Source organism: Rhinolophus ferrumequinum, chromosome 10 (assembly GCF_004115265.2).
Source record: "Rhinolophus ferrumequinum isolate MPI-CBG mRhiFer1 chromosome 10, mRhiFer1_v1.p, whole genome shotgun sequence".
In the NCBI taxonomy this organism is placed as follows: Eukaryota; Metazoa; Chordata; class Mammalia; order Chiroptera; family Rhinolophidae; genus Rhinolophus; species Rhinolophus ferrumequinum.
The window spans coordinates 52,669,076-52,695,036 of NC_046293.1; the positions used below are offsets into that span (position 1 = coordinate 52,669,076).

Below are 25,961 nucleotides of genomic sequence, written 5' to 3' on the forward strand. Positions count from 1 at the left end.
AGAGGGAGATTTTCTGACAACAGTGTCCCAGTTGATTCCTAGGGATCTTAATTGCAGAGATTTTCCTGTGGCCTCCACAGTGGGGTCTAACAGTTCCAATTTTCACCGTGTTAGCCACCCTTTCATTAAACGTCACACTCCACACCCCAGTCTTCGAGTTCACTGGACTAATGCGTGTCCCAGGGCTTGAAGAGATTGCATTATTTAACAAGTATAAAACTGAGTGCCTAGTGTGTGTACTACCCAATGCGAGACACTGAAAGATGGAGCCATCTAAGACACTCTCCTCCCCCTCTAAGAAACTGAAATTGAACTGGAGGAGACAAAATATAAGCCCGTGAAAGTTGTTTTGCTCTTGTCATTGCTGTAGTTTAACTCCACATGTTGTATTCAATAATGTGCTTAAGTGAGTGACTCAGATAAGCGGTTATTGAAATTCTGATTTTAAAAAAAACACTCAGAATAAAATACATTGGGCTCTGCGAGGTGGAGGTTGAGAACTGGAAGGGGGGCCAGACTGGACAGGTGCATAGTGCATCTAAGACACAGTGAGCAGCCCAGGTGGATTGTAGCGGAAGGTTTGATCTGGGGAGCAGAGGTTAATGGGAGAAAGATGGTGGCCAAGACGATTCCCTTCCCCTACAGATACTGTGGAATCATGTGAGGTCCTGAGGGGAAGAAACATCGCAGAGCCAGGGCTTTAGGTTAAAGAACAGCTCTGTGTTACACGAGGAGAACTCTGCAAGAGACAGGACCCCAGAGAGCCCCAAAGGAGCTGAGTCCATTTGCACCGTTATTACTGCCACCTTGCTTAAGGATATTCCTGGAGGATAAAAGTCCTGCTTTGCAGAGCACACCACACTGGAGGTAAATAGAAAGCAGTGCCATGAATAACCCCAAATGGACATAAACAAAATCATTTCTGCTTGGTTGGAAAATGGGTGCTGAGGGTCATTTTACTCTAGTTTATTGGCCTTTTGACTCCTGGGTACATTTGAGAGAACCAACATTCTGTAGATCAAGGTCATTAATAGAAAGAGGAAGAAACTTGAAAGATTCTTGAGCTAAGTTTGGGGTGACAAGACTTGGGGACAAACCATAGCACCTCAGAAATGGAAAGGAACTGAAACTGAGCTCTCTGATTATTTAAAAATGAGCTCCGTGAGGAAACCTAATGCTCTCTGCCTGTCTGAACCAGTTTGAAAGGAGCCTGTTTTTCCGTCCACATCCAAAGTTAGCTAGCTCAAACAATGGAGTTCCTCTGCGTTCCCCTATTCCCTCCACGCCCCTCTCAACACCTTTCACCTTTCTGACATGACATTCTCTGGGTCCTGGCGTTATGATTTCCCCGGCAGGTGGAATATGCACCCAGAGAAGGGCCAGAGCCTATTGCTGCAGTCTGGGACCCCAGGAATGGGGATGGGGGCAGGGTGGGAGAGGATGTGGAGAGAGTGAGGCAGAAAGTTCCGTGTTAGTAACAAGGGGAAGGGGCAACACTGGGCACAGAAGATGAGGAAAGTAGCCCAGACAGGACAATTGGGAACAGCTAGCTGACGACCGTTTTAAGGTCGTTTCCCAGGACTGAAGGGTTTTCCAAGACAAAGGGCTTCCAGTGCTACAACCTGGACAGTTCTGGAAAACCTGGACGGTGGATTACCTTAACATCACCCACTATATCACAGAGTTCAGAGTACCAGATACTCCAGTAGTTTGTAGGGGTCACTGAAATTACATCTCTCCGAGTCTGTCAAACTTAAATACCAAGCGATTCACTGATCTCTCGCCATCCCTCCTATCCCTCTTCCCCTCACCCCGCCCCCCCACACACCTGTTAACGTGAATTCTCCAGATTATTAAGAAAACAGGTAGCTGGACGAGACCAATTTAAATTCAATTCCACTGTTATTTATTAAATAAATTCCTGCTGTTACAGGCATGGTGCTGAGTGAAATCCCAGAAAGGCAGTCAACATGGCCCAAATGCCCATCTGTTGGTGCCACGTTAGTGTAGAGGACATTGTGCAGTAAGCCTCTATTTATTACAACTTAGCAGAGGATGTTTAGTAGCCTGACACCTGGTGGTGGTTCCCTTAACACTGTTAGTCTTAGAACTTTCTAGCGGTACTCCTAGGCATCGCTCCACAAACACCCTTCTCTGAGTCTAGGGCCTTCCCCTGTCCTCTCCTCGGCATCAGCATTTCCTTCCCTCTGCTGCAGCCCAGATCAGGAGGAGCATGTCCCGTCCTTCCCGACTGAAGAGAGAAAAGTCACAGCAGTTTAATCAAGTGGCTGAATAGCCCTTACGGTGCTTTTGTGCTCATTAGAAGAGGTGCCCCTTCCTCTGGGCAGATGCAGCCCTTTGCCTGGGCGCATGGCTGAATTCCAGCCCCAACTCACCCCTCACCGGGCCCTCGTGCCAGGCACGACCCAGAGGGCCCTCAGGGCTGGGTGGCTTGCTTAAATCTCAAGGAGAGGCTCATGTTATACTGGTGAGCTGGAGCCTCTGGCCCGAGTTCTCCTCCTCCCAAGGGGAGGGTCATCAGAGTCACCTGGCTTCTCAACTACTCCTCCAGGGCTGGCTAAGCTCTGTCTTCCAGTCCCGGGTCTTTTCCTCTCTGAGCCCTAGGGGAAAGGGATGGTCCCCCAACTCCCACTTCTGACCACTCTGGGAACTGCCCTGCCCTACTTCCCTCTGGCTTAGGGACCTGAAGACTCATTTTGATTTTTCCCAGCCTGAGTGTCCTTTTGCCCGCAGCACGTCCTGGCGTGTGTCTCATTAAGTTCCTCCAGTCTTATTTCCCTCTCCTCCTACCCTGGGTTTTCAGGCTCTATGACAGGACCAAGTCCTAGCCCTTTAGCGTCAATCAAGCACACTAAAGTTCTCTCTCTTTCCTCTTGTTTTTTAAAAGTCAAGCTCTCTGGACTCTTTACAATTCCCCCCCCACCACCACCTGCCCTGTCATCACGGGGAGCTTTCCTTTAAGCTCAAATGCACAGAGGTATGTCAGACAAGCGCGGTCTTGTTCTGGGAAGGACACATTTTCTTCCATTTACTCATTTCAAAATACTACCAGGCCCCCATTCCTGTATTATTTCATCCATCTTCTTACCTTCCCTCCCTCCCCCCAGCCACTTCTGGAGGAAGTTTGTAAGGTTTTTTTCTGACCCCAACCTCCTTTGTTGCATGATTCTTTTGTGAAAGAGAATAGAGGCTGGAGGAAGTACCTTAATCTTTTGATCCTGACTGAAGTTTGAATCTTGATCCGCCTCTTCCTTTGCCCATTTCCAAAGCAAACAAGCCAGGCTTCATGGCGGGTGGTAATTAAGCCAGTCAGCAGTAATGACATGGTCTCTATCTGCCATCGGAGCACCACACAGCGCTGTCCAAACAGGAGGAAGAAGGCCATCCCTACCCCACCTGATCCCCTAAGGAGAAGCCCCTGGAGAGGGGACACCTGCCTCAGGTGTGGGAGAAATGGCTATCACCCTTCCCTGTGCCCACATTATAACCGAGTCTGCTGGGCCCTGGGACAAGAAGAAGTTAGGAGGGGGACAGGAGAAGAGATTAAACACCTAGGCAGGGCAGGAGCACTCAAGGGCCTGGATGACCACAGGCAAGGTAGGAACTGGGAGGAAAAATGTAAAAGTGTGATGTCAAGAGAGAAATATGAAAACTAAGTGAGTGTTTTAGGAAAAGGGAACTAGAAAAGACTGGGTCAGTGGGGAGGGATGAGTTGGTCCTGAGGGGAGCAGCTAAAAATGCAGAGAGAGTGGAGGATGAGCCCAGAGGCTGGAGGCAGGGACTCCAACGGAGTCCTTCACAATTCCAGCCCAGCCTGGGTGGAAGGAACCTCCCCACTGCTGTGCCAAGGGGTCCTAAGCACCACCCTCTAGGATGCAAACCTGCCGAGGACATAGAGGGTCGGACAGGTGGGGCTTCAGTGATGCTCTGTGCTGCAGCCGAGGCTGGGGTCAGAGTGTAAACTCCTCCATCCAGAGCTGAGACCACCACCCAGCCCCTTTGAAACGTTCTGTGCACCTTCTCTTGTAGAGAAGGAGGCCTGCAGACAAAGTGCCCTTCTCCCCAGCGTCATAGACCCCCCCACACTGAGGCAAGTGGGACTTTATGGCCGGTTACAAGGTGTGAAAGAAGGCTGTGGGTTCAGGAGGCTAGTTGTGAAATGAGCCTACATATCAGAGAGTGGAGAAGAGGGAAGCAGGACACAGCAGTCTGTAGCTGTGAGTGTGAGCTAGTGAACACAGGGGACTGGGGCGTACTGGCTCCCAGGTAGGGAAAAGGTACAGCTAGGCAACGTGGAACAAGGCTGGGCACTCCATGGCATAACAGAGACCCAAAGGAGAGGACTGAGAGGGACTAGCAGACATGGGGGAGAACCTTCTGGAAATGGATGTGGGCTGCACGGGCTGAGGAGAACGCCACGGGGAAGAGTTGCTGGCCTGGGATTGGAACTGAGCGGGAAACTAGCCTGGCCGTAGAGCCTCCGTTGTAGACACGGAGTAAACATTTGTTGAGAGCTTGCTTGGTACATTTTAACTCATTTCATCCTCACACCAATCCTACAACGAAAGAACTCTTATTATTCCCACTTTACAAATGAGGAAACACAGGAGCAGGGAGACTGAGTTGCCCAAGTCACGGTTATAAGTAGCAAAAGAACCTGACTAACAATGGGATTCACTCTCGACAGGCCAAGTGCAAAGTGTATGTCCTTATACACTGGGTGACTTCCTACATGGAGGTCCCCTCCAGCCCTGGATCCACCGTGCTATGGTTCAGGTCATGAGGTGGGAGCAGCTTTAATATGGAGTTTGGGGCTGCAACAGGAAAGATCTGGAATCCTGAGAGCCCTCCTGGGGATAGATGGATTAGAAGCAAGAAGCAGGGTGTGGGGGCAGAGCCAGGAGTGCAGTTTCCAGGCTCTCGGCCTCACGTGGAAAGGTGCTCACTCAGGTAGTAAATGGCCATCCACTGTGATTGATTGGATGGCCGTCAGCTGTGGCTAGTTGGCCGTCAGCTGTAACCGGTGAGCCATTGGCCACTAATATAACTGCCGTGGCTACGCTAGCAGCAGATGATTGTTGGCAAGCGCGGATTGCAGTTAGCAAGGGGTTGGTTGTTGGTTGGCAGAGAAGCGGCTGGCGGGTTGCGGATCGTGTGGCTCCTGCTTCCTGTGTCTCCAAGCCAGCCACCAGAGAGACTTTAGTGGTATGAACTCCCCTATCCATGGTTCTGTTGGGGTTCCTTTTTGGCCTCACCATGTCCTGCGTTCTTATGCGAGGAGCGGGAGCAGAGACCCTGCACGACACTTGGCGCAGCAAGCAGCCAAAGCTCTGGTGCCGGCCAAAGCTCTCCGAAGGACGGTGGAGCAGTTTGCGCGTATGAACACTCAGTCTCAAGAAGACCAGGAGCAGCAGCTGCAGGAGAGCTGGACCCCTGTGGAGGGGTAGGAGGACGTGGACGGTTCCCCAACCAGCACAAGCCGGAGAAAGCAAAGGTCATTGCGGCTGTGTGGGCTGGGAAGTGCTTGCTGAGGCAGCTCGGATGCGGGACTTGTATTCCCAGGAGGAAATGCTTGCTGAGTCCTCTGTGGAGATGTGGGTGAGGTCAAGGTCGTCCCTCACCCCCAGGTTGCGGAGGACTTGGAGCCCTCACCCTGTGGAGAGGGCATACGTTATGGGCCCAGTGCACAGCCCTGGCGAATGACTGTGGACTATGGGGAATTGCCTTCCATCCCTGATTTGATGGACTGCTTGACTGTTTGCTTGCGAACATACCACGATGTAGTGGAACTGGTGGGTGTTTGCTTCCTGTGTCTTGCCCCGCTGCCAGCGAGACTGGTGCAGGAAGACCCCTTGTTGGGGAGCAGGCGGATGTTTACTTTGTCTCGACCCGCCGCCATTGAGAATATGTAAGCACCTTGGCTGTGAGACATTATTGTTCCAGCACGGTATCCTGAGAAACGCTGGCTGTGCCCAGGACGTTTGGCTGTGCCTAGAAAGACTGGTGATACTCTGAGAAACCCTGGCTGTGCCCAGGGAGACTGGCTGTGCCCAGAAAGACTGGCGGTACCCTGAAAAACCCTGGCTGTGCCCAGGAAGTCGGACAATACTCAGAAAGAGTAGCAGTGCCGTGAGAGCCCTGTCTGTGCCCAGGGAGACTGGTGGTACCCTAAGAAATCGGGCTGTGCCCAGAGGGTTGGTTTTGCCCTGAGAAACCCTGGCTGTGTCCACCTGCATTCACCTCCAGGCTCCTCGCACAGGGCCCCTCGCGGAAGACGCTTGTCGCGTAGATTGTGAGGCGAGACCTGGAGTGTTGGAGTTTGGGGACAGAGCCAGGAGTGCAGTTTCCAGGCTCTTGGCCTCACAAGGAAATGTGCTGGGTCGGGTAGTAGATGGCCATCAACTGTGATTGGATGGCCATCAGCTGTGGCTAGTTGGCCGTCAGCTGTAATCAGTGAGCCATTGGCCACTAATATAACTGCCGTGGCTATGCTAGCAGCAGATGGTGGCTGGCAAGAGCAGATTGCAGTTAGCACGGCGGATTGCAATTAGCAAGGGATGGGTGGGTTGGTTGGTGGCAGAGAAGCGGCTGGTGGATTGCAGATCATGTGGCTCCTGCTTCCTGTGTCTCACCCTGCTGCCAGCGAGACTGGTGCAGGAAGACCCCTTGTTGGGGTGCAGGCAGATGTTTACTGTCTGTGTCTCCACCGGCTGCGGTCGAGAATATGTAAGCACCTTGGCTGTGAGCCGTTATTGTTCCAGCATGGTACCCTGAGGAGGCCTGGCTGTGCCCAGGAAGCCTGGCTGTGCCCAGAAAGACTGGTGGTACCCTGAGAAACCCTGGCTGTGCCCAGAAAGACTGGCTGTGCCCAGAAAGACTGGCTGTGCCCAGAAAGACTGGCGGTACCCTGAGAAACCCTGGCTGTGCCCAAAAAGACTGGTGGTACCCTGAGATACCCTGGCTGTGCCCAGGAAGCCTGGCTGTGCCCAGAAAGACTGGTGGTACCCTGAGAAACCCTGGCTGTGCCCAGAAAGACTGGCTGTGCCCAGAAAGACTGGCTGTGCCTAGAAAGACTGGCGGTACCCTGAGAAACCCTGGCTGTGCCCAAAAAGACTGGTGGTACCCTGAGATACCCTGGCTGTGCCCAGAAAGACTGGTGGTACCCTGAAAAACTGGCTGTGCCTAGAAAGACTGGCGGTACCCTGAGAAACCCTGGCTGTGCCCAGGAAGACTGGCTGTGCCCAGAAAGACTGGTGGTACCCTAAGAAACCCTGGCTGTGCCCAGAAAGACTGGCGGTACCCTGAGAAACTCTGTGCTCAGGAAGACTGGCTGTGCCCAGAGAGAGTGGCAGTGCTCTGAGAGGCCCTGGCTATGCCCGGGGAGACTGGTGGTACCCTAAGAAGCCCAGGAAATCTGGCTGTGCCCAGAAGGACTGGTTATGTCCTGAGAAATCTGGCTGTACCCAGAAGGACTGGTTGTGTCCTGAGAAATCTGGCTGTACCCAGAAGGACTGGTTGTGTCCTGAGAAACCTTGGCTGTGTCCACCTGCATTCACCTCCAGGCTCCTCGCACAGGGCCCCTCGCGGAAGACGCTTGTCGCGTAGATTGTGAGGCGAGACCTGGAGTGTTGGAGTTTGGGGACAGAGCCAGGAGTGCAGTTTCCAGGCTCTTTGGCCTCACAAGGAAAGGTGCTGGGTCGGGTAGTAGATGGCCATCAACTGTGATTGGATGGCCATCAGCTGTGGCTAGTTGGCCGTCAGCTGTAACCAGTGAGCCATTGGCCACTAATATAGCTGCCGTGGCTATGCTAGCAGCAGATGGTGGCTGGCAAGCGGGGATTGCAGTTAGCAAGGGGTTGGTTGTTGGTTGGCACAGAAGCAGCCAGAGGATTGCGGATCATGTAGCTCCTGCTTCCTGTGTCTCCAACCCAGCTGCCAATGAGAGTATAGTGGTGTGACTCCCCCATCCATGGCTCTGTTGGGGTTCCTTTTTGACCTCACCATATCCTGCATTCTTGTGGGGGGAGCGGTAGCAGAGACCCTGCATGACAGGATGGTTTCAATAATTAGTCTCTAACAGGGACCTTGGCATCTACTGGGGCATCTAATGTCAATACAACATTGACAGCACAGGGATTGAGGGTGATGGAAAGTGGTTTGCAGGAGAGGAGAAACCCTCAGTGTCGCTGGTGATCCTGGCAGCATTTGCCAAATTTGAATGTAAGAGTCAAGGGATGGTGCCACAAGCAAAGTAATTGTCCTACAAGAAGGTGTCAGTCCTGGAGGTGGCAGAAGTGGTGGAGGCCCTGGAAGAGGTTAGAGGCAGCTGGCAAAGAGCAGCTCAAACCTCAGAGAAGTTGCCAAATGTGATCTAAAAAGCCTTTAAGATGCTCCCTCTCCCCAATAATTCATGTCCCTTTCACCTCCTTCAGCAAGCCTTCCTAGATTGTCTGTGTTCAGCTCTGCTCCCTTCCTTCCTCTGTATCCTCTGGCTGTGCCTTTCAAGTGCCTCCATGCCTGGATTATCGACTGCATTAGAGAGAGGAGAGAGAGAGAGATCTCAGCACCTCTCCCTCACCCCCCCCCCCCATGCAGCCAGGGCGGGGGTTTATACACAGAGCAGGTGGGGCTGGGGAGGGTATTGCTGAGGGATGAGGGCTCTCACTCCAGATCAGCACCAAGATTCTCAAGCATCCATTGAGAGAGAGCTGTCTGAGGCCCCAGGTGCTGTGGCTAGAGGTGAGAAGTTTCGGGCAGCGGCAGCCCCCATCCACCTCCTGTGAGAGGACAGAAGGGAGACAGGAGCCAGGGCTGGGCCAGTATGGAGGCTGGGACCAGCCTGGGCTTGCCGGGGAATGAAACAGCATCTCCTCCAGCTGGCAGGTCTGCGGTGGGCCTGTCCAAGATCATCCCATACCCTTTGTGTCATAGGGCGGTCTCTCCAAGGCCACACAGATGGAAGGTGCAGTACCTGGGTCTGATGGCAGAGGGCAGTGTATGCACAAAATACAGGCACAGAGGAGTTACTTTTCTTGCTTGGAAATTAGCAGTTGGTGACTAAATGGGAATGTGTGTCAGTGAATAGACTCCGTTCCTCCGCCCTGCACTCAGCCCACCTCAGCCAGGCCTCTGGGAACAGTCCTGCCCTAGACCGACTGTCAGGACCCCGTACACAGCCAGCAAACACAGAAGGCTTTACAAACACGTTAATAACAATTGTAATAACTAACATTTGTTGGCTGTCACTGTATTTCTTCCATTACCCCTTTTCACATTCTCAACTCTCCTGTAAGGTGAGAACTTTGACAGATGGTGAGGCAGCGTGGCTGGTAGCGTGGTCTGTGGAATGGGACTGGGGTTCAAACTCCAGCTCTGCCATTTCCTCACCGCGTGACGTCGGGTGGGTTATTTAGCCCTTTGAGCCTCAGTATCCTTGGTTCTGAGACGCACATCATTATACTTGCACCTATGACAAGAATCCCTCTCAGGTTGCTGGGAGAGTTAATTGAGTTGCGAGACAGTGCTGAGAACAGGACCGAGCATATAGGAAGCCCTCAATAAGGACCAGCTTACGTCAAGGTTGTTTTATAAGGACAGGATCCTGGGTAGGCCACCCCTAACCATCCGTTAGAAGAGCCAGGATTTGAAGGCAGGCATGTGACTGCTCAGCCAATATTCTGAACCTGGTGCGGGGTTGGGGGGAGCACATCCCTGAGATGCTGGCTCATGCCTGTTGTCTGAGGATCTAGTTCATCATGTGTCCAGTTTGGTTGGTAAATAATATAAGTCGCATACACATGGATGCACAGAAAACACATTTTTTAACCCAAATGTGTTTCATCATCTGTATGCCAAATCATCAGGACCTGTACGTACCTTGAGCTCTTTCTTTCTGGTGGGGGTAAGCTAGAATAAAGCCACACGTTCCTGTGGCAAACGTACGTTGAGTGCTGAGTGTGAACCAGACTTGAGGACCCAGGAACAAGGGGCTGTGAGGGGGCAGACATGTGTACAGCTAAGATGGCACCAGGAAAAGAAAGCACCAACCATAATGTAGTCAGAAAGAGTGCTGCAGGTGTGGGGGGCTGTGAACTCGAGCAGAGCACTTAGCCATCCAGGCCTCCGTTTGCTCCCGTATAAAATGAAGGGACAGGAGACGGCTGTTGAGCCAGTAGCTCTAATGTTCCTTCTCCTTGAATGCTTGATGACTTAATGGAGTCCACCTGGAGGGACCAGCAAATGCATGAACAAGGGAGACGGCATTTTAGCTGGGCCACAAAGGATGAGCGGGCTTTCAGTGCATGAATGGGGTATGGGTTCCCATGATTAAAAATCATGTTTACCCTTTTTGAGCCTCGCCTTTGCTCGGGGCCCTCTCCCAACCCTTTGGAGTGTACTTTCTCTTTTAATAATGGCCCTTCTGCCATTCTGTTGCTCGGCTCCGCTCCTATTTCTTTGGAGTGTACTAACTCTTCTAATAAGCTACTTTCACCACTTTTAAAAAAATCATATTTACAAAGGTCTGTGGGTGCGAAAAGTCCTGGCCTGCTTGAAGAAAGACTGGAGTGGCAGGACAGGGAATGCTGTGGGAGGGGAAGGGGGCCTGGGCACCCCGAATTGCCACTCTCAGATGAGGCTCATCCTTGGAAGGTGGTCTCACCCTTGAGGATTCTGCTCCTTAGCACTTTGCTCAAGTCTGCTGTGCTGATTCTGAGAAAACAAACACTCTTGCAGAAACACACATGCACTCTTAAAGAGCACCCTTGTAACGCAATCAATAACGTTGTAAAGATTTTGTAGGGTACCCGATGGACACTTGTCTCGTTAGGGAGACCACCTCAGGGATGATGTAGATGCCTGATCACTGCACTGCACACCTGAAGCTGAAGCTGAACAATAATGAATGTCAATTGTAATTTTATGTATATATATATAGTTATAAGAAGCGGGGTACAGCATTAGGAATAGAGACAGTGGAAATGTAATGGCTGTGTGCGATGTCAGAGGGGTAGTAGATGGGGGAGAGGGTTATCACTGTGAGGGATATAAATGATAAATGTTTAACTATTGCATTGTTTTGTGCACCTGAAATTAAAAAAAAAAAAGAAAATAAATAAAAATAAAAATATGCACTTAAACGAAAAAAAAAATGCACCCTTCTTACTCCGCAGTTGTCACTACTGACATTGTATTATATATTCCTTTGTTGGTGGCTTATTTTTACTCTTCCCACTAGACTATAAGCTCTCTGAGGACAGGGCCTGCGCCTGTTTGTTTACTTCAGTATTCCCAGTGCCCGAGCAATGCCTGGCTCACTACGGAGTTTTCAATGAGCCACTACTATCTATACACAATAGGTAGAGGCATCCATAAACATATATATACCAGGCCTCAAACTTGAGAGTGGAAAAGAGTTGGCTGGAAGAAGGGGAAAGCAGGGCCACTGTGAAATGCAGGATTGGGGCGGGGGAGCTGGCAGGGGAGTGAGGAGGTAAAGAAAGAAGAACTGACCACTCTACCAATGAGAGGCAATTCGTGTGGGACACTGGGTACCTTTGAGAACAAGAGCGAGAACGGTGCGAGCCCCTCTGCACAGTGACGCTGTCTGTCTCCCAAGGCCTGTGTGTGGAACAGGGACCCTAATGCGCAGGAAGCCCTGAGCCTGTCCAGAGGCTCATCAGTAACAAATCTCAGCCGTCTGCTAGGAGCAGCTCTCACCCAATGCCTACCTGGCCAGAACCAGAAAGCAAAAATCCATGTCAGGCCAGAGACTCAGAGGAAAGAAGAGTTAGACCAAGAAAAGTGACGTGGGATGATCAACATCTTGGGCAACAGATTGACACTGAGAATCAAATGGCATTGCAAGTTTATTGCGGGTGAAGCAGAGAATTGGGCACAACCCCAATCAGAGGACAAAGAGAGCCCCTTGGTGAAGGCCCAAGAAGGGCACGTGGGGACAGAGGGGCTGCCACCTGGCTACAAGGAAGCATCCTGGACATGTGTGTTACCTCTGCCTTGCGGGCAGTGACCCAGTGAAAGGTGGTGAAGGAGGAGGTCACCGAGCACCCAGGATGGGACTTCCCTGCACAGAAGCATCACCCCCACTGAGGACAGTAGGGAGAGGGGAGGGGACTGGGATCGTGGTTACAGGGACAGCGTCTCCTGACTTGGGAAGGGGCCCCGGGAGGAAAGGAGGTGGTTCTGCAGCTGTCTGCCCTTCATCTGGAGGCCTTCTTTTTGGTTGCACAGCTGCTGCCGGAGGTTTTGGTAAGCGGATCCTTGAACTCGCTGCCACAGATACCTTTGGTTTTGACATCTGCTGCCCCAGGTTTGTAGCTGTAACTGCTCGAGGAGCCAAAGCCCACGCTGAAGCCAGCCCCTCCTGCCCCAGCTCCTGTGTTGCTGATGACAGCTGGAAGGGGCAAGAGAAAGACCCCAGCCCTGTCGGTCCTGCTGGGGCATCCTGGCCACTCCCCTAGCTCTCTCCCCTGTGGTGGCGTCGCGTGGGGACAGATGCTCTCTGTTGTGTAAAATGACCAGTGGAGATTTTAATCAGCACTGGTCATTTTTCATGTACTGGGTCCCCTGTATTGGACCTTTTCTTATTAGTCTGTGTCAATCTACTACTATCAGACTTTAAGCATCCCAGGCTCTAGCAGTGAATTTCCCCACAGGTGGGGCCACATGAAGAAAGGTCTCCACGGAGGCCTTCAGGTGATGCTGCTGAAGAAAAATACTGCCAGCTTGTCCCTGCCTCTCCTACGACAGCCCCTCCACAGAACTCTCAATAGCTTTTAAATCCGGAGGAGGTGATTTCAGCTCTTTTTCATCATTTCCCTTTCAGGCTCCCATCAATAATCTCTTACTGAAATCCAGGGCCTTTATTTTGTCTAGCCTCAGTAGAAATAGAATGTAGCCATTAAGCATTATTCTTATAATAGACTCTTGAATTATACACGGTTGAGTATCATTTGATCTTTCTACAGGTTATACATTTGTATTCCATGACATTATTTTTCTCCATCCATTGCTTCTCCTTGATGACTAAAGCCAGCTTCCTCTCTGTGCCCCTAAGTCTCTCCTGAACCCACTCTGGTAGTCTGGCTTCTCTGGGGTGTCATGGAATTAGAGGACCTTAGACTTGTAGTAAGTGATCAAGGGAAGAAAGGGGTCCTGCAGGTACTTACAGATGCTCACGGAATTTGGATATTCACCAGACATCCTGAAGAGGAAGAAGGAAAAGAGAAACCCTCTGTAAACCATCACCCCATCTATCCAGGGAGTCTCCTCTGTGCATTAGCTTCTCCTCTTAGAGCGTCCCACCTTCCACCCTATCTCAGCTTCCTTTCTTCCCGTACTCCCCAGTGGGAGCTCTCAAGAAATGGAGAACCAAGGTGAAGAATCTGCTACAAGGAGTCAGCTCTCCATCAAAGTGGCTTGGGGATTATCTGATGTGGGATAATTGTGCCTCCGCTTCCCTCTAGCAGTGCCCTTGGTCTTAGGCAATTAAGAGGAATGAGTTCACATCCTCACTGGGCCCAGCATTGCCAGAGCAACCTTGAACTTACATGACCCTTGGAGGCCATCTGCCCCCTCCCTCCACCCACCGTTAAGGAAGCATCATGAAGGGTCCAGGATGCGCTGTTTCTGAAATGTTGCTGACATTAATACTTCCTCTCCTACCACCTCTTTGGGCTTTTTTATAACTTAGATCCTCTTGCTGTCTAACTGGTCTTTTCTACTGCTTCATGTCAAGCCTGCTTTCTATAAGGCTTTACTTCATTAGGACCCGAACAGACCCAAACTGCTTGCTTTCAATCTTCCTACTAAAGTGGAGAGATAGCTGCTCCAGACAAATGAGAAAAAACTGAGGGTTGCTAGATGGGCGGGAGGGGTGGGGGGTGGGGGGGAGGGTGAGGGGATTGGAGGGCAATCAGTGACCATAGGATGGCCACGGGCTTGAAAATTAATCTGGGGAACGTAATTTGGTGGTTACCAGAGGGTAAGGGGGTTGGGGGGTGGGGGATGAGGGTGAGGGGGATCAAATGTATGGAGATGGAAGGGGAGCTGACTATGGGTGGTGAACACACAATGTGATTTATGGATGATGTGATACAGAATTGCACACCTGAAATCTATGTAATTTTGCTGACAATTGTCACCCCAATAAATTAAAAATAAATTTAAAAAAAAAAAGGGAAAAAAAAAAAAGATATCTGGTCCTCTCACCGGCTCTCCTCGCCCTCCAGCAGCTTGCGGTAGGTGGCGATCTCCACGTCCAGGGCCAGCTTCGTGCTCATGAGCTCCTGGTACTCACGCAGCATCCGGGCCAGCTCCTCCTTGGCCTGGTGCAGGGCGGCCTCCAGCTCGTCCAGCTTGGCCCGGGCGTCCTTCAGGGCACAGTCGCCCCGCTGCTCGGCATCTGCAATGGCCGTCTCCAGGTTGGAGCACTGAGGAGCAAACAGATTGAGCGCTTTGATTCAGGGCGCAGTTCTGAGATCCTTCTCTCCTCATTTGGTCTTGACTGATACTAAGCGTTCTGGGGTCCTCCTGGTTTCTCCCATCTTCAGACATCACTAGAGGGGATCTTGCCCTCAGGTCACCCTAACTCGTGCTGTGGTATGTGAAGGTGGAGCGTCCTTGTCATGGGAAAGAGGAGGGGAAGGGCACTGAGCAGGTAGGCTACCTGGGCACACGGAGCGTGCCCTGTCCCTCCCAGCTGTAACGTCAGCTATAAGATTCTAATGCCCACCCTAAAAAGGCTCTGGGGAGCTGACCTTAATTCTGCCCCACAGTGTAAAAGTGGTCTTGGGAGATCTGTAAATCATGAAAAAAAAATTGGGGAATAATAAAGTTCTTAGTAATAACATGTCTGCCCAATAAACCTGCCACACTGAGAGTCTGGCCTCCAAAATTCTGCAGAGAACCATGTTACATGGCAATAGCCTTGAAAAATAACTGGCAGGTTTTACAAACTTACAAATATCACTTGCAGGAGGAAACTGCAGGTGGGGCTCTGTCATCCATGTGAAAGTTCTGGGGGGTGAGACAGGAGAGCTTCCTGACCTGTCAGTCTTGGGTGTGTATTCCTGTCACGTGGTTAAGGTGGGATCTACGTATCTGGCGTCTCTTTCTAGTGTGTTCCCTTCCTCTGGAATTACATTTGCTTCATCCAAGGAGAAAGCTGATCCTGAGGCCAGATGGAATTCTAGACTGTTATCCAACTGGCGTCACCATCCTCTGCCAGGCAGGGCCCCAGCCATGCAAACATTTGCAGCCTTTTGTTTTTGTTTTTTAATTAAAGTTTATTGGGGTGACAATTGTTAGTAAAGTTACATAACATTTGCAGCTTTTTGGGTGAATGGCTTACGGCCTCAGCAGAAACACCTAGGACCAAGCTGCCCGACCAGAGAAAACCATGTCCCATCCTCGGAACAGGGAAGGGCAAACACAGAGCAGAGCCCTGGGCCAATGCTAGGGTGAAAGGCTCTTCCTTCCCCACTCTTCTCTAAAATCCGCTGCGTCTCCTCCTCCCTCCAGCACAAGTTCATCATGTGAAACCTCCCAATGCCTCCCTTTGACTTATTGCATCAGGTCTAAAACCCACTGCCTGGCTTTGAAGGCACCCATAACCCACCCCTTCCTACCCAGGGGTGTCCTTTCTGTCACCCCACCCATGTGGACCTTCTGCTCATCGTCCACACCTCTCCTCTCTACACACACGCCACGCACATGCCCACCTCGGGTCTACTGCTCCTGCTGGCTCCCTTACCAGGCCCCTACCCCTCTCTTTTCTGCCTCCATCCCAGTGTACTCCCGCCTCCTACAGGCAGCTCCAGCCCCTCAGAACTCCTCCAGCACTTAGGGGGCATGCCACACAGTGGGTGGACGCTTCATCCTCCCATATAGGCTCATACTGTTCTCTCCTGATGAATTATAAATGCCCGAAGGAGGGACCCTTTTCCATATTTGGTCCTGGACAGATTGGTGCTCAATAAAACCTGTTAGCTGACATTGTGTAGAACCCACCTGCTTCTTCACACTCCCTATCTCTGAGCGGAGCCTCTGGATGAGCCGGTTGAGCTCTGAGATCTCGGCCTTGGTGAGTTTGAGGTCGTCCCCATGCTGGCCCGCTGTGACCTGCAGCTCCTGGATCTGAGATTGGGGGATGAGAGAAAAGGAGCTGAGCATTCACCTCTTACAGGTGTTCAGCATGAGGGGCGGAGGGCCACATGCTGTTCTCATTATCCAAGCAGTGTAGACACAAGTGAAAGAGGGAGGAGGGAGAGAGAAGTAGGGAGAGAGGGGGAGAAAGAACACCTTCCTTCTGGGTAGGAAGGCCCTGCCCCGGTTCAGCAGAATCCTTGCATTCTTAAATGTGAGCACTTTGGTGGTGGTTGAATTTCCTGCCCTTATTTTAACAAAGTTGGAAACCAGAAGAAAAGCCAAGATATCTGGATTACCCACAGAAATCGTGTCAGAGTCTTATCAGGGCTGTGGCTGGTGTGGCTTCTGTTAGCAAGGGCCATGGCAGGGAAAGAGCTAAGGCCTATACGTGTCCCCAGCACCTGCTAAGACTGTGGTTGACCTTCCTGGACCACGGGGAGGCATTTCCACAGGCCCAACTCCAAGATGCAGGAGGTCTCCACCCAGCCTAAATATACATGCATGCACACACATAAGCACATACATGTGTTCCTGCACGCCTGATGAGAGGGCAGCAGCTGTGGTCACTGGGCCTTGGCACACCTGGCACACAGCTCACCTTGCTCTGGTACAAGGCCTCAGCCTCGGCCTTGCTCTTCAGGGCGATCTCCTCATACTGGGCCCGGACCTCATCGATGATGCTGTCCAGGTCCAGGTCCCGGTTGTTGTCCATGGACAGGACCACGGATGTGTCACTGATGTGGGACTGGATCTGAGCGATCTCCTGGGGGAAAGTTAGGGGAGTGGAGCCAGTTAGAGGGTCCTCACGAGGGGAGCACCTCTCCTGATCGTTCTTAGAAAACCCCTCAGTGACCTTTCTACCCTCCTGCAGCAGAGCCCACCAGGGGCAGTGCCTGCTGGGTGTGAGATGCACACATTGACCTGTCAGCCCATGTGGGACCACCCTCTCCACCATGCACTCGGTACTGTTCCCACCCCTATTCCTTAAAAAGGGCCACCCTTCACCCATAGAATCAAGTCTGAGCTCCTTACATGGCACTCAGAGCCCTCTAGGGAGTCACCAATGATCTTCCCTTCTCCAGGCCCCTCATGCTTCCGCACAGCTCAGGTCTCTGAATCTTCACTTGTTCTGCTCCTTCAGACAGGAGCACCATGCCCTTCCCAGCACCCATAGAGTAGTCCCCTATCTTTTTCCAGGAACCTTCCCTGACAGGTCAAACAGAACACACCATTCACTCTGTCCTCCGACAGCTCATCTGCACGCTGTGTTTCCTACCAGACTGGGAATTCCTAAAGGAGGAATCATTGCTTCTCCATCATGGTCTCCTCAAAGCCCACCTCATCACTCAGCTCATAGTAGGGCTTTAGCAACTGTCAGCTGCACTGAATTGAAAGGCTTCTCTGCCAGCGTTTGGTCCATACAACCATCTGACCCAAGGGCCAGAAGCCACTTGAAAGAGGTCAGCAAGGTCCTTACCCCTTCATAGAGGCACTTGAAGAATTTGATCTCATCTGTTAAGGCGTCCACCTTGGCCTGGAGCTCCACCTTGTTCATGTAAGCCGCATCCACATCCTGGGGGACGAAGAGAGCAGTCAGCTCCCCTCCCCCACTCCCTCCCTCCTTCCTCCCTACCCTGCCACAAGGAGCCTCAGCTTCGCTGCTCTCTTCCCTCCCCTTACCCCATGCTTCACAGGGAGGCCCCATCCCTGAGAGCAAACCAACTGACGTGTAGTGCAGTGGTGCCCCAGAAGTGTGGCAAATGCCTAGATTTTAAGCTGGCAGATTCTGGGAGCAGCGTGCATCCCAGGCAAGGGACTTGGAGAGAGAACCTGGGAAATTAGAATCCGAAGTGCCCCTGCCTAAGTCACTGAGGGACCCACACGGTCCCTTATTCCTCAGCCTACAAACATCACTGTGCCAGGTGCTCAGGGAGCTCTCTAGGCTTCCACCAGCACTGGCTGCTCCCCTTACCTTCTTAAGCACCACAAACTCATTCTCAGCAGCTGTGCGTCTATTAATCTCCATCTCGTACCTGCATGGGCAAGACAAAGGGGAGAGAAAGCGTGGCCATTGGGATAATTCAGTCCTGCAAATGGTCAGGAAGCAGTAAGTGTTCACCTCTGTGTCAAGAGCGGCAGGGCAGTGGTCTACAAACTGAGGTTCATGCGTTGCCTTCCTCAAGGGGATGTGACAAGGACAGGTTTAAAGAAATCAGTTTCCTGAGTTCATATGCAGTCTGGGAATGCACCTGTGAGAAGATGTCATGCAGGTTCCACTGCCCCCCTCCCTTTCACAACTACTCCCTCCCTGAGACAGCAGAAAGACACACCGCTCCGCCATCTGGCACCTTATTACGGTGCATTAGCCCAGCGTGAAAATCTCCCAGGCACCAAACAAAACACTATCCCACCTTCGAGCTGTATGTTATACCTGTTTCTTCTACATATTTCTGTTCCACGTGAAGCAAGATCTTGGCAATAGGTGTTTAGATAGTACTGGGATGTTCTTAATACAGATATATTGTGGACTGGGGAGGTAAGAGTATTGATCATTTCACGTAGACACTTCACTATACCACCCCTTACTATTGCCAAAGAATGTACTACAGGACATTTGGGAGAGCAAACAAAATCGAGCATTGGAAAAAAATAATTAAAACTAGAAAATGGCTTTGTAAATATACTTTAACGTGAGCAAATCTTTTCAGCTTTTTACTCCTTCCTAAAGCACGTCACTGACTCCCAAGATGGGGTGGGGAAGCCTTGTCAAATGGCTAAAGTGTAGTACAGGTTAGTAAAGTGGGTTATTTAAAATGGACTAGAACATTTTCTGAGACCGCCAGATTTTTCTAGTTGTACTGGATAAAACATACAGAAAACCATTTATATGATTTGTCTCAGATTCCACGTATATTATTCAAAAGGTAATTGAAAACTTCTTTTTATACAATTATATTATGAAATTGTTGTTTTACAATCAATCTTTATCTCATATTATCTTAGTAAACATTCAGTCTTATCTTCCTCCTATTAACAGAAATAAAAGCATATGCTAGTTGCAAAGCAATTAGTTTTTAATGGTTTACATCTCTGTTTCATAAAACACATAGAAAAAGTTTGATCACGATGGCTATCAAAATTAATGACATTCATTTATAATACATAACTTTTCATTATTTACTTCTAGATACCGAAACCCAGAGTTCAGTGCAAACATACACACATTTACAGAGAGAAACAATGCATTTTATGGTACTATTGATTTTATAAATAACTTATCATTTTAAAAATACATTACAATGCATAATTGAAAGTTAAATAGTGACAAAGTACATATTGATTTACTTGTTTTTGAACATAAATATATTAATTATATTAAATCTATATCTCTGCAATCTTAAAAGTTTTCCATAACCTACTGTACAAGATGTAGTCCTTAGTTTATTGCTGAGTGGATTTCATAATAGTCCCCAAATTGCATGTTCATATTTTTACTTGAATTTAGAAATGAAGCCAGACTTTTTCTGACAGAAAGCAACTCTTAGTTCTGCGGTTTGACAACAACAGCTCGCTTTCCTAATAAACTAGATGGCAGATAGATATTTCCTATAAAGTGAATAAGCTAAATCTGTTGTTCTAAAGTTTTGGAAATGTGTATGTGTGTATACATATAAAAAAATGGAATTAAAACATTATTTTTTTTTTTAATTAAAGAACTGACAAAGGTGTACTAAATACTAACAATGATTTTATGTTCCTAGTCCTTTCTGGTCTGTTGGATCAGACATGTTGTCCTTAGGGACAGAGTATGTTGTATAAACAGTAGTTATCGGGTTGGTCTTGATAAAATTGTTTTTGAAAAACTTCCCATAAATTTGGAAGATAAATGACTTTGTTGACTAGCAAACAAATCCTTTTTGCAATTCACATGTTTTCAATTTTTGCTCTCAACAAAAAGAGGGAACTAAGTTGTCAGCTGACAGATTCTTAAAAATGATCTTTAGTAATGAGTCATAATGTGATTTTGATACACAATCATTCATCTAAGAAATATATATATCAAATGTGGGATATTTTGTAGGCACTGAGAATAAATCAATGAACAAAACAAACAAATATCACTGCTTCCATGGAGCAGAGAGAAACAATAAGCATAACAAATAAATTATATAGTATGTTAGAAAACGAGTACTATGAGAGAAATAAGCAGAAAAATTGGAGAGGTTTTCAAAGAACTGAGTAACACTGCTCTTGCAAAATTCCCTCCATGAAAATCTACTTGAATATACAAAGTTTCCCAGAACTTAGGTAAGAATGGAAAAGAATCCGGTCTCATTCTAGCAAGAATCAATATGCATACTCCACTTCTTGTAAATATATATATATATATATATATATATATATACACACACACATATATATATAAATATGTATGTATATAATTGTAGTTAACATTCATTATTGTTCAGCTTCAGCTTCAGGTGTACAGTACAGTGATCAGGCATCTACATCATCCCTGAGGTGGTATCCCTAAGGGACAAGTGTCCGTCGGATACCCTACAAAATCTTTACAACATTATTGATTATGTTCCCCAATTGACTTTCGTATCCCCGTGGCAATCTTGTGGTTACCGATTGTGCTTCCTAATCCCCTCACCTTCCCCCTTAACCCCACCCCACCCCCATCTAGCAACCCTCAGTTTTTCAAATGATAAATGTTTAGTACATTGTTTTGTACACCTGAAACTTAAAAAAAAAAAAAAAAATCAATATGCATGCATTAATGATTAAGCCACTTGGCGCAAAAAAAAAAATCTTCCCCATTCAACTCATTAAAAAATGTATTTCCAGAATAAATCTTTAGACATTTAAAAACTTATCACAAGAAGAAAATTTTCTGAACTTTTCAAGTTACAGATTTTGTGGCAGCTAGGGTGATCAACAAAAGACTGTAAGGCATAAAATATATTACATTGGAGCAAAATCCTGTGAGGAAAGTGACATAAAAATGGGAGTTCAAATGAAGAAAGGGATCAAGGTAAAGTTTATGATTTTTAAAGCAGAGCTTCTTCATTACCTTTTTAGATGAATGAGAGTGTGAGTATTAAAACTGTTGTGGCAACTGGATACACTTAAACTAGTTAATGTAACCTTTATCATTTTAAATGGCAAAGTACACAATATGCTTGAAATTATGTCCTTTGCAACTACTTAAATTTATGACAAAAATTTTATGTCAACTTTTTTTAAATTGTGAAATTTTTTAAATTGTGAGTATTTAAAAATTATTTTATAGTCTATGAGAAAAATCTTGACCACTGCCAGAGTATACAGTGGTGCTTAAGACACACACACTGACTATCCTCTAGAATCTAGTTTTACAGAAAGATAAATGCACTCAAAATTCTAAGCCAAGGATGACTTATGATTAGGATCTCATGATATATCATAAGAGAGGTACGAAAAAGTGGCTGAGGACCCACAGGTGGGAGAAATTAGTGATAAAAGTAATATTAAAAAATAAGTGCAGCTAACATTTCTTTTACCCCTTACTACAGGCTAAACATTGTGTTAAAGTCTTCACATACATTATTTTATCTAATCCCCACAACCACCCTGTGAAGTAGGTTCTGTTATTATCTCCCCATTTTATTAATGAGGCAAAGACTTGCCCGAGGTCATAAAGCTAGTTAATAGTGAAGGTAAGATCCAAATCCAAGACTTCTGACATCAGGGACACAATGCCTAATATTTGTCTAGGCCTTTGGTTCTTTTGCGAGCTGTTGACAGATTGCTATCTGGCTTTACCCTCTCAACTGCTCTTGCAGGTGGTAAGACAGGTATCAGTATTTGATTTTCGTAAGAATTAAAACTGAAGCTCACAGAGGATCAAGAGTGACCCATGGTCACTCAACTAGTGAGTGCTAATTCTGTACCACCTGGCTTTTCCATTCAGAAAGGCCCGGAGCCAGCACAGCCCCTGGATGCCTCTGACCTGCACATCTGGGCTATGCCGGCAGCCCTTTCTTCCCGGAATCCTGCTCACATCTCCATCAGGCTCCATATTCCCATCATAATTTCTCTCAGTTCACACTGGATTCATTTCCACTGACTAGGAGCTATCTGAAAGTGTTCTTTAAGCCTGTCTCCACAATCTGCGTGCTTTCAGAGGTCAGAGACCATGTCACCTCTTTCCTCAGGATCTCCATGAAGGGCTTAAGCCAGAGTTCTGCCTTGGGGGGACTTCAGAATAGGGATGGACTGGCAGATCAAACATGGAACAAAGAAATTACCTAGCTCTGACCGTCTCCACCCCATGAATTATGGCAGAAGTTATCGATCCCAAGAAATCCTGGCACCTGGAAGCAAACTGCTCAAATATCAGATCACACTGAGTACAGGTGTATTACTTTCTTCCTCCTTGGCTCAAACTAGAGGGAGAAAGGCTCTCTGGCTCCAAGTACATTCTCAATTATTCTCTTTAATGGCGGCATTCATTAGCACAGATATGCTTCCTTGATCTCTCTCCCTCTGCTATGGGAAAGGAAAATGCAATGGGATCAGCAAAGGATCTAAGAAGGCAAAAATGCTGGCTCCAAATCAAAACCTCACCTGTAATTAAGACCCTCCAGGGGTATATTCTCTGCCTCTCCACTCACCTCTTCTTGTAATCCTCCACTACATCCCGCATGTTCCTCAGCTCCGAGTCCAGCCTCACCCTGTCCCCAGACAGCGTCTCCAGCTGCTTCCGCAGGGTGCTGATGTAGCCCTCGTACACGGGCTCCAGGTTCTTTCTGCAATTGTTCACATCCAGCTGCTGCAGCAGCTCCCACTTGGTCTCCAGCACCTGGTTTTGCTGCTCCAGGAATCGCACCTGGAACCGAGAGGTGGTCACAGCCCAGAATCCCCATGCTTTGCCTCTCATGAGTGGGAAGAAGGCCCCAGAAATTAGATGCAGTCATCCTGGGATGGGGGTAGCGGGCAGGAAACATCCAGGCTCATTAGAGAATGGATTCAGCCAGAGGGACATGCCCATCTGGGTCTCTTAGGACAAGAAATAAGATCCAGTCTAAAAGAAATTGCGGAGAAAAAGAAAAGGAAAAAAGAAAAGAGAAAAAAAACAGCATAAAATAAAAATAAAATTATTCTTTAATCTGGAAAAAAAAAGAAATTGGGAAATGGGCTTAAGCAATGCCGTAACTGTTTCTATGGGTTATCATGTGATTGAGGAAGCTTTTGCTATAAATGCTGGTATTTTCAGAGTGAAGGGAAAAGGAAAGCAGGGGAGATGGCACTGGAAGGTCATCGTGCTGGTTAGCATGTTCTTTCTTATGTGCAGCCTAAGTTGCTCTTGGTTGGTTTGTTTCTTTGGTTTCCAAAGTGGGTTACCACATCTTTCTAAGGTTCCTTCCTACTTGACCAAAGGTTTCACGGTTTTGGACTAAATAAACTCAAGCACTCTGCTACTCACAGGTGTTCCTCTTCTCACCCATCTTTTCAGCTTGAGGAAGAGAAGGAAATATGCTATGGAAGAACAGACTTAGAGGAAGAAAATGTCCCTTGTCCTCTGGAATAGCAGCTGTTTCTTCCATTCCTGTCTTCTCCCCTCCAACCACTTCCCTTCCTCTTCCCGAGCATAGTGGTGAGGGACACAGACTACAGCTGCCTGTTCTGTCAGTGGGGGCACATTTCTTAGCCTCCCTCTGCCTTAATTTCCTCATCTGCAAGGCAGAAGGAGAACAGAATCATGGGTGTGAGTTGATAAACAAGACCCACAGCACCAAGGGACAGCACCAAGGACTGAGAACGTCAGCTATTGTTAGTATCATGTCCCCTGTCACTCACGGTCTAGACCTTCTGCCCAAGGTGGAGACAAGAGAAGCCCAGTCCTGTGTCCTCCCCATTTGTTGAGGTCACTGCCTCTGAAGCTCCGGAGACATCTTCCCTGTTACCCCAATTTCTGAGCACCCCACACACACATACACAACACACTTGTGTAACTTGACATGTCCTCCTCTTTATCTTCTCCCTTCGTGTCCACCCTTCAATTCTCTGGTCCTTTTCTCTCACTTCTAGAAACCTTCCTGGCTTACACCTTTGTCCCACTTCCTACCTTCCAAGTCCTTCCCCACTCACCAAGCATCAAGTCCTGTGACACCTGCTGGCCTGTGTTCCTCTAGGGCCCCTGTCCTGAATGTGTGTCCCCAGATCCTTGTCTGACATTGAGAGCCTTCAAAGGGCCCGGTCCATGCATCTCCTGTCCCTGATGTAGCCCGTCTCCCACCCCTTCCCCAGATCTTCTCCTAAAAAGAAGGAATGAAGTTCTGATTTATCCCGCATGTGTGCCTAGCACTGTTCTAAACACCTTATAAACATCTAACTTGCCCTCATTACAAACCTACTGGGTAAAAGCCACTCTTGTGCCCATTTTACAGATGAAGAAAGGGAGGCTCAGAGGGATAACTAATTCATCCAAGTTCCCACGCAGCTGTCACGTGGCAGAGCAAGCACCCTTATGAACAGTGGTCATCAGTGCAGGGACAGATGCTCCAAGGACCCACCTTGTCGATGAAGGAGGCGAACTTGTTGTTCAGCGCCTTGATCTGCTCCCGCTCTTGTGCGCGCACTTTCTGGATCTTGGGGTCCAGCTCCACGTTGAGGGGGGCCAGGAGGTTCTTGTTGACGGTGACCTGAGGGATGCCACCTGGTGGACACACAGATGGACACACGGGCCCCAGGCCGGCGGCGCCAAAGACGGTGCCCACGAAGCCCCCCAAGCGGCCGCCGGTTCCTGCACAGTGGCCCAGCGCAAAGGCAGCGCCCCGTCCGGCCGAGGCGCTCAGGGCCAGGCGCCGGCCGCCCCCCAGGCTGAAGAGGCTCTTGCTGCCAAAAGCAGCTGAGCTCTTGACACCAGCCCTGAATGAGGCGGAGCTGCTGCTGACCCGGCCAGAGATGACAGCGGAGCAGCCACTGAAGCCCAGGCGCTCCCCGCCAGGGTAGGGGTGCAGCTGGCGGCTCATAGTTTCAAGGATGTGCTGCCGGGTGGTGCGAAAGGCAGGAGAAGTCTCAGAGGGCAGCTGGACCTTCCTTCGCCCTGGCTCACTCCTTAAATAGCCGAGCAGAGGCGGTACAGGCTGGAGTCAGCCTAATTTGTAGGTCAGGAAAAATCATTTAGGCCACATGGGGCCTTTTGGGTTCTTCATTTAGGAAATTACCATCCCTCTCTAAGATTTTTGTCTCTTCCTCCTGAACTCCCCATCAATCCCCTATAAAGTAGCCCAGAACCTTGCATTTGCTTAGCTTGCCTCCTGCATTATAATAATTTGGCTGCCTTATCTCCACTTGCTGCCCTCCAATTACTGGGGTTTTCACTGACAAGATCTCCAGTGGAAGCTTCCAGTGGGTCTGGCCTCTCTGGGTGTGTGGGGGGAAGAGGGAGGTACAGGGAAGCAGATGTCCAGGCTGGTGCTGCGTCAGATGGACGTGACCAGGGCCAAGAATATTCCAGAGAGTTGTCCTTAGCCTGTCCCCTGATGCTTCCTCAGGCTTCTGGATGAGGATGGTTCTGGGCTGAGGACTGGAAGGAGCTTGGGAGAGTGGAGGCTTGTGGCCTGTCTGCAAGGAACTCTCAGTGTGCTGGGCGAGGCAGGACACAGTGCCAGACTCAGGGTCACGGAGCGCTCTCGTCACAAGTGCTGGGGGGGTGACTTTGCACCAGAGCTGAAAGGTTTCTCCAGAGACATATTTCTGGAATAACAGCAGGGAGATACTAG

General features: G+C 49.1%; 1 protein-coding gene across 1 annotated transcript; it reads right to left on the reverse strand.

Annotated features, from left to right (window-relative positions):
- Positions 1–11,899: 11,899 nt before the first annotated feature.
- KRT72 (keratin 72) lies at positions 11,900–25,208 on the reverse strand. Its single transcript, XM_033117352.1, has 9 exons — positions 24,750–25,208; positions 22,848–23,062; positions 18,161–18,221; positions 17,666–17,761; positions 16,787–16,951; positions 16,051–16,176; positions 14,251–14,471; positions 13,209–13,243; positions 11,900–12,433 (listed from the first exon to the last, which is right to left on the reverse strand). Exons 1-9 carry the CDS (start codon positions 25,206–25,208, stop codon positions 12,240–12,242), a joined length of 1,572 nt encoding a protein of 523 aa, XP_032973243.1. The 3' UTR covers positions 11,900–12,239.
- Positions 25,209–25,961: the final 753 nt, after the last annotated feature.

What these genes read in the sequence shown, in the direction of transcription:
- KRT72 (XM_033117352.1), bottom strand. Translation starts at nt 25,208, where the DNA reads ATGAGCCGCCAGCTGCACCCCTACCCTGGCGGGGAGCGCCTGGGCTTC. An exon ending in AGTTTGTGGTGCTTAAGAAG is followed by an intron (nt 17,762 to 18,160) that starts GTAAGGGGAGCA and finishes TTCGTCCCCCAG; the next exon opens with GATGTGGATGCGGCTTACAT. An exon ending in TCAAGTGCCTCTATGAAGGG is followed by an intron (nt 16,952 to 17,665) that starts GTAAGGACCTTG and finishes ACTTTCCCCCAG; the next exon opens with GAGATCGCTCAGATCCAGTC.